The following is an 8627-nucleotide window of genomic DNA, read 5'->3' as shown; positions in this document are numbered from 1 at the left end:
CCCTTATCACGCCATATGCCTAAATCATCTTGCAATTTCAGAATTCTATTCTTCTTCTTTCGAGCACCAGCTTTTGAATGAAAGAATTTAGAATTTATACCTCCTAGTATCTAGAATTTCTTTGCTCGTTGCTTCTAAAACGCCTCTTGATCATTAAATAATTCTTGGAGTTCATGTTCAAAAGAGGCATACAAATTTAGAGAAACATTGTCACTCCTAGGGCGCAAGTCAAGATTACGTTATTTTACACTCAGCTATGTGCTTCTTTCTTTACTTGACTGGACCACCAAACCACTTTTGTAAACTCTAGCCACAAAAATTGATTTTTTCTAAAAGCGTAGCCTTCCCTAAAAAATTCCAGGACTCTTCTACAACCACCTTGCAACCCTAGTAATTCTCAAAGCTAAATCGTGGAACATTGGCCCTCCTAATCCACACCGCGATTTGTGAGAGAATCGGGGAATGGTCAGATGAAAGAGCTTTGATATTAACCAATTTCGCTTAGGGGAAAGCATGAACGCAATAATTAGATGCTAAAGCTCTAGATCTATCGAGTCTTTCTTTCGCCCATGCTGCAGTACCCCGACTCTTCTCCCATGTAAACGAGTAACCCACCATCCTAATATCTCTCAAGCCACTATCCCTGTAGCTTGACGAAAATTCTGCATGAGCCAACAAGGATGAGAACACTTCCCTCTTTTTTCAAAAGCCTTCAAAATGTTATTGAAATCTCCAAGACATGCCCATGGAAGTTGCGATTGGGAATTGAGGGAATGTAAAAGGTTCTAAGGCTCACCTCTGCGACTCCTATCTGGTGCTCTGTAAAAGGCAATGAACCTCCATTCATAGAGACCATGAGCTTTAATAGTAACGTCAACATGAGACGAAAAGGAGCCAAGAACAAACATCATATTTTATCCTTCCAAAGCATCGCTAATCCACCCCTTAACCTACACGATCCATTAAAAATGAGCCTGCAAACCCTAACTACTTACACACCTCCTCCACCCTATCAGACATAGACTTAGTCTCAGTAAGAAAAACTAAAGTGGGCTTATGAGTGAATATGATGCCCTTAAGGACTTTAACTATTTGTGGGCAACCCAAACCACACAGTTCCAACTCAAGCAACTCATAATGTATGCAGGCTCGCCTCTAATCTGCTTTTTTTTTTTTTTTTGGATTATAATTGCTTGAACCTCCTCAGTCCCTACTTGCATATCTTGGGCCATAGAAACTGAGCCCAATTCCTCATGGCTCCTTTTAGAATTAGTAATAACTACTTCCTATTTAGAAATATCTTGTAGCATATTTCTTCCCATAAGCAACCCACTCGTACTGGAATTTATCAAAGAGATAGCCCCACTACTACCATTATTATAGGAGTTACCACGTTCCATGCTTCTACCCGACGAAACTGGCCTTCAATATGCTTGGACCAGTACTGCCACCATTCTCCTCCTCTCTTTACAGTGTTGGAGCATCCCTCGGCCACTTCTCCTCTATTAGAATCTAATTCTAGTGAATCTATTCTCTCATCCAAGCACCATAGGGACATTTAATAGAATTATCTTGAATTTGAAATAATTGGGGATAGAAGCGATCAGATGGCCAATAATGCCATATAGAAAACAAAAGCCTGGTAATCTTTCATATTTGAAAGAGATACAACACTAATCCCCTTCCAACCTTCTTCAACTTCATTCGTCTCTTCAAAGGCTTATGAACATCAAGCTGTATCCAAATACGCATATATTGTCTCCAGATGCCATTGAAATTCTTAGGATCCAAATGCACAAACAACCTACATAATTGCCTATAATCTCAACTACTCCTTCTAACATAAATCCAATTGGAAGTTCATGGACCTGTAGCTAGATAAGAGTTTGAAATAAAGCAAGTATGTGCTTGAGCAGAAGCTTCCAGTCTTTTAAACCAAAGAAAAATGTTGATCAAAAGTCCAAGGACTCATATCAATCACTCGATTCAGGTCAATGTCATAGGAAAACTAAAATAAGAAACAAGCACCACCCAATTCTATTATCAAAACTCCCTTCCCTTGTCTCTAAAGTGAAGCCATGGTTTGTTTCATTGCTAAGAAATTAACAGGTTTATCAGTATTAAAAGTACCAACCAGACATAAGTTTTCATCCCCCTGTGCTTTCCCCAAATCTCTATCCCTTAAGACAACACCTCCAACCTCTTCCTCATCCAAAGGCAGCTTAACAAATCCCTACCCAATACTGATGCAGAAGAGTGACTAGCATCCATGCTAATAAAAAATGAAATAGAGGAAACCAGTGATTCAAAAATAAACTTGGAGAAAAAGCAAGGCATATCCCTACCCAACATTGATAGTGACTAGCATCCATGCTAATAAAAAACGAAATAGAGGAAACTAGTGATTCAAAAATGAAATTGCAGATAAAGCAAGACAAAAAAAAATGCTAATCAAATAGTTATTTTTATTAATTATGAATGTCTCTAGGGACTCTTCTCTAAACTTGTTTAAAATTATTAAAAAGAAAAAATGCAAAAATAAAATTAAATTAAATTATCAAAAGTGCAATTTGAACCTATACCCTCTCACAAAGATCAAAACTTGAGTTCAGCACCTTAATTAAACTGCTCAACCATCCTAACCAATGAAAAATATATATATATTGTTTTATTCATTTGAAGGTCCAATGTGCCAAACTAACATGATGGTTATACAATTGGGGTAGCTTTTCTTTACTCAACAAATCGGTAAAAGTTCTTGTAGTCGAGAGGTTTCTTAAAACCTCTCACCCTTTACACTAATAAAAAACCAATCAGACAACATTGATTATCAGATTTTTTTTCAAAAGATAATATGCAGAGGGATTTCTCAACACTAATTTTTTAAGTTTTGAGTAGTAATTTTAACGTTTAATTAATCAATTTAATGTTTACTTAACACGTAAGGAAAGAAATACTCAAACTGTTGTTCTCTCCCCCACATTTTGGGGACTAATTATGGATCGACAAAAACAGAACTGAATTTGGTTGTGAAAGCAAATGTCACTGGACGACTTACAGGTAGGTAGCACAAGCACTATATACACCGCCTGTCATTATACCAAATCCCAAAAACCTAAATAAAGCCGGCCCGGCGTGGACTTACCGTTGGCCTGGTCGCCAGCTCTACACCACCTCAAACTTAACTTCCTTTCTTGTTAATTGTTATTGCTTATTTACAGATTTTTTTTTTTTCTTCTGAAAATAAAACAGACCTAAAATTCATTCCCTTCATCACCGTAACTGAAACCTCTCTTCTATGCCAACATCAAATTAAACAGGCATACGAATAATATTAGCTGGTCGCGGAATTTCCATAGAGATGGCGATCCTGTACGCTGTAGTGGCACGAGGGACGGTGGTGCTGTCGGAGTTCAGCGCAGTGGCAGGGAACACAGGGGCAGTGGCTAGGCGGATCCTCGAGAAGCTCCCATCGGAGGTCGATTCTAGGCTGTGCTTTTCCCAAGATCGTTACATATTTCACATACTCAGATCCGATGGCCTCACTTTTCTCTGTATGGCTAACGATACCTTCGGCAGTGCGTAACTTTCCCCTTCGTTTTCAAATTTGATCTCTCCTTGCTTTATTTATATGGAAGTGTGGTTATCTAAGTTAGAGTGGCCATGCTTAGTGAAGTTAATTTGGTTATTATTAGGAGCCAATCTTATGTTATGTTTCTTATGCTGTTTAGTTCCCCTCTCCTGAGATTGAAGTTCTATTGCATTTTCATTTGTTGTATTACCCTCATTGGAAATGTTGAGGTTCCAATTGACGAAGTTCAGCTAAGAACCGCTTCCCCATGATGTTGCATATACAACATAAATAAGTAATATGATTTTTAGAAAAAAAAGTTCTAAACTTTATATTCAAATATTACAAATATGTTAGATTGAAAGCAGTTTAGTTAATTCTGCTGACCATTTCCAGCTACAGAACATTTTATCTAGTAAATTCGCTACTCCATAGTAGCCATGTGAAACTCAGAAGCCTAAGAGGATGAATTTTATTATTTATCCTTCATTTTATGTCGGTCCAGGGAGAATTCCATTTTCATACTTGGAGGATATTCATATGAGGTTCATGAAAAACTATGGTAGAGTGGCCCAATATGCACCTGCTTATGCAATGAATGATGAGTTTTCGAGGGTCTTGCATCAGCAAATGGAATTTTTCTCTAGCAACCCTAGTGCTGATACTCTCAATCGTGTAAGGGGTGAAGTTGGTGAGGTAAGTACCTTCACTGTCCTTCGAAATCTAATTTCTATTTATTTTTCTTCTTCAATGGCCCTTTATTTTTGTATGATAATCCATACGCAACAATTATTGAGATAGTAATTTTTCCCTAATTCATCGGGTGGCGGCTCTTTGAACCTGCAAAAAAAGAAAAAGGGCGAGAAAAATCACTTGTTTAATGTTGAGCTCAAACTCAAATACCTTGGTCACCAATCACCATAGTGGCTAGTGCTGAGTGGCACATATTTTGAGTTATATTTACATTTTTGGCTTATTTACTATTTTATTTCTACTTGCAAGACGCAATTTATTTGTGCATTTGGGAGACAGAGAGAGAGAGAGAGAGAGAGAGAGGGGCTAGTAATATGTTAGATAGCTACTGATGATACCTAAGAAATATATCAGTTATTCCACAATAAAATAGCACATTCAGTTTAGTGTGTCAATGCATCATCTGATTGATGTGATGGTTGTAGAAACATGTCTTGTTCTCAATATTGCACTTTTGATCAGCAGTCAAGGCGTTATGCCATTTTTGCAAGCTTTTGGGATTGTGAAGGAAATCAAAGACCTATAAGCTGCCTAGGAAGAAATCTTAGGATTCAGTACACAAGGCTCGATCCGGATAATACAAAGCAAAAGCATTTACTGCATCAGCCATTTGAGTTCTGATTAACCACTAAATCATTTAGAATTATATCATGGTAAATCCTTTCAAATGGTTAGTTTCATCTATGTCAATGTACTGGGAAATTGGAGTAGATTAGACAGGAGTTAAATCTAGCATTTACTTGCATTGATATCTCAGTGATTTTGAGCCATTCTTTATATGTTGACTGTCAATTTCAAAAAGCTTTGGCTGTTGTGTATTAGTAGATACAGATAGGATGTATTTATGCATCAGATCTGTTGAACTTTTTACTCCTTGGATTGTGTTATCATGAGTTTTTTTTCTATTTATTTTTATTTTTAGGATCTTTTTTTGGGGGAGAGTTGGGGTGTGTGGAGTGATTTATATAAATTGCTCCTGATGATACCAGAGAAAGATATCAGTTATTCCACGATAAAATATCACAATCATTTTATAGTGTCAATGCATCACTAATTGATGTTGTGGTTATAGAAACATGTCTTGTTCTCAATGTTGCACTTTTGATCGGCAGTCAAGGCATGAAAGTTATGCCATTTTTCCAAGCTTTTGGGACTGTGAAGTAAATCAAAGGCCTATAAGCTGTCTAAGAAGAAATCTTAGGGTTCAATATATAGGGCTCGGTCTGCATAATACAAAGCAAGAGCATTTACTGCATCAGCCATTTGAGTTCTAATTAACTACTAAATCATTTAGATTTTTATGGTCAATCCTTTCAAATGGTCAGTTTCATCTATATCAATGTGCTGGGAAATGGAAGTAGATTGGGCAGAAGTTAAAAACTAGCATTTACTTGCATTGATATTTCTGTGATTTTGAGCCATTCTTTATCTGTTGACTGCCAATATCAATATTAAACCTTTGGCTGTTTGTATAAGCAGATACAAATAGGAGATGTATTTATGCATCAGATCTGTTTAACTTTTTACTCTTTGAATTGTGTTATTGTGAACTTTTTTCTCCTCTATTTACTTTTCCTTTTAGGATTTCTTTGAGGGGAGAGCTGGAGCGTGTGGAGTGGGAGTTGGTAGGTTACAGTTGTATTGTTTTGTGATTTATGATTCCCTGAAATGTTCATGCAGATTCGAACAATCATGGTAGAAAACATTGAGAAAATACTAGAGAGAGGTGATCGGATTGAGCTTCTTGTTGACAAAACTGCCACAATGCAAGACAGTGCATTTCACTTCAGGAAGCAGTCTAAGCGTCTTCGGAGAGCACTTTGGATGAAAAACGCCAAACTCTTGTAAGTGCTTATGCTTTTCTACTGCCACATTTAGTTTTCATCTTTAACTATGATGATGGTATATGAGCGCGAAAACAATCCCCATTCCTCCTCAGAACTGCCACTACACACACACACACACACACACTCCCCCCTCTTCTATTTTTGCTGGTTTCTGATTGAAAGATGCTGGAGGCTGCTTAAAGCTCTAAACTATGTTACTTTAACTCCAGCACAATACCCATATGCTGGGATAAAAAGGAATAGTCAGAGCCATTTAAAACATGAGTGTTCTGGGAGTGGTCCCAAGAAAAAAGAAAGCAATACAATTATTTGGCTAGAAAATGAGAGGGAGAGAGAGGGAGATCTTGTCTATTGTAAAATATGCAGAGATTTGAAGTGTTTCTTAGTTAAATAATATAGAGGCCTACATTCTCAAATAAACAAATAAATAATATAGAGGACTAATTGATATAGATTGCTAAATGTGTATTAGCTATTTTAACATCAAAATTAAAACCTTTATATTTTTGGACAAATGCATCTTGAAGTCCTTTTACTGTATTCAAAGTCAAATGTGTAGTGGAATCCCTCATTTTTCGTTTTATTGGAATAGGTATTAAATTTTTTTTTTTTTTTTTTTTTTTTACGAAATCAATCCTTTTGGAACAAAATTATGTATAATTGCTGACAAGACGAAAAAGTACTATTATTTTATTCTCTTTAAATATTTTGCCTTATTAATAAACCCGTTTTTAGTTAGTTTATTAATTAAATATTGTAATGAAAAAAATATTCCCCAATTTCAAACCTTACACACTACCCACCTTCTCTAATCTCTGCATGCTGTTTTAGTAAAATGATTAAAGATTATAAAAGTCAAGTAATTTGTTTTTTTCTTTCATTATTTTATACATTATTTTTCTTTCAAGGTCGGTTAACTCCAAAAATAAAATTTTTTACCTAGTAAAATAAAAATTACCATGCTCAATTGCATATTTGAGCATGGTATAGGGACTTGGGATGTGTTTTCCCTAGATTTTTTTTTTTTTTCCCATTGCTCTTAAATCTTAATAAAATACTAAAAGATTATTTGTCTATGCAAACCTACCATAACTCGTGTTGAAATTGCTGATTGTGCCTCTGGTTAGTCCATAGGAAGATTAATAGATGTAAGTTGCAAACTAGCCGCCTGCATAACAATTGCAGAAGATGGCCTTTTACATGTCAGGGGTTAGCTTATTTGATCCATGTACAGCATGCAATTCAGTTGTTTGAATTTGGTTCTCCAGTTTGGAATTTTTGTGTTCTAACCACTAGGGTATTCTATCAGAAAATAGCATTCATTTCTACCACACCTCAATTATTCTGTGTCTCACATTTGTTAATTATGGTGTTCAAATACAGAACCGACAACATTCATGCAGCAATTAAAGCAATTCTGTACAAATGTTTTAAAATTGTTGACTTAATTGTTAAAATGGTAGTTTAAGTTGGTGAAAATTCTATTTACATGACAGGGCCCTGTTGACATGCGTGATTGTTCTGTTGCTGTACATAATAATTGCTGCTTGTTGTGGAGGCATCACTCTACCTTCATGCAGATCTTAATTGGTTGTTTTACTGTTGTTGAATTTCTTCGGAGGTATGTTATAATGAATCGTGAGAACCAGTTATATGCTATGATTAGAAAGGGGAGCTAAAATCAGTTACAAAATTTTGAAGCTCATGTTGTGAAATCTATACCTCTACAGGGTGGCCAGAAATAATACTGTAGGTTGACATGCTGTTGTTGCATATGTATAAGTGATATATATTTGAGAAGTGAGTTCAGCTCCCTTTTCTTTTCCCATGAAGCATCTGTGTATACTGTAAATGCCCGGATTTTTTTGTATCGTGTTGTCTAGTGTTAAGAAACATTCTGCTTTCAGATACTTTTATACATCTACAAAATTATTTGGTTCAGTCTGTAAACTATGATTTAATTGTTTCTCCTTTATATATTGTGACATGTTTTATCTTTCAGTATCATGTGAATAGATCTTGATTTTTTTTTTTTTTTTTTTGGTTTATGTTGTGTTCCGTAGCAGTTTTTTAAATAGCTTTTAACGTTTTGATTAGCACTATTTTTATCGAGTTTGAAAATATAGTATTTGAACTAGTTTTTAAAGGTTAAGATAATTTGTATAAAAATCTAACAGTTTAGTTTTTAGTTTTTTATGAAAAGCTACTCAAATAGCTAAAGATTACTAAAACAGTTAATGATTATTGAAATACCTAATTATGCGGAACATGCCCTTAATTTTGTTTCTTACCTTTGCCTTTTATCTTCTCCCTGTCTCTCATGTTTTGGATAAGAAAAGTTTTTTGCTTTAGCAATGGCATAAAAACGATGATAAATGACAAATAAACAAGGCAAGTACTGAGGTTTTATAACAGAGTATTATTATATTTCAAGATTTATTATTATTATTATTAGT

At 35.3% G+C, this 8627-nt stretch overlaps 1 protein-coding gene across 2 annotated transcripts; it reads left to right on the top strand.

Annotated features, from left to right (window-relative positions):
* Positions 1–3115: 3115 nt before the first annotated feature.
* VAMP714 (vesicle-associated membrane protein 714) lies at positions 3116–8172 on the top strand. Of its 2 annotated transcripts, XM_012214771.4 has the most exons (5): positions 3116–3578; positions 4077–4267; positions 6005–6168; positions 7668–7792; positions 7902–8172. In XM_012214771.4, exons 1-4 carry the CDS (start codon positions 3362–3364, stop codon positions 7756–7758), a joined length of 663 nt encoding a protein of 220 aa, XP_012070161.1. In that variant the 5' UTR covers positions 3116–3361; the 3' UTR covers positions 7759–7792; positions 7902–8172. The 2 variants fall into 2 exon arrangements, with proteins under 2 accessions (XP_012070161.1, XP_037496630.1); XM_037640702.2 differs by having other exon boundaries at positions 3119–3578; positions 7668–8172.
* The last annotated feature ends 455 nt before the right edge of the window (positions 8173–8627 follow it).

Source organism: Jatropha curcas, chromosome 1, assembly GCF_041381405.1.
Source record: "Jatropha curcas cultivar XTBG-Jc1 chromosome 1, XTBG_Jcur_1.0, whole genome shotgun sequence".
NCBI classification, from domain to species: domain Eukaryota; kingdom Viridiplantae; phylum Streptophyta; class Magnoliopsida; order Malpighiales; family Euphorbiaceae; genus Jatropha; species Jatropha curcas.
Note: the sequence above shows the minus strand (reverse complement) of the source record. Positions and strands in the feature narration are given on the sequence as shown.

What these genes read in the sequence shown, in the direction of transcription:
- VAMP714 (XM_012214771.4), top strand. Translation starts at nt 3,362, where the DNA reads ATGGCGATCCTGTACGCTGTAGTGGCACGAGGGACGGTGGTGCTGTCG. An exon ending in GGCTAACGATACCTTCGGCA is followed by an intron (nt 3,579 to 4,076) that starts GTGCGTAACTTT and finishes ATGTCGGTCCAG; the next exon opens with GGAGAATTCCATTTTCATAC. An exon ending in TAAGGGGTGAAGTTGGTGAG is followed by an intron (nt 4,268 to 6,004) that starts GTAAGTACCTTC and finishes ATGTTCATGCAG; the next exon opens with ATTCGAACAATCATGGTAGA.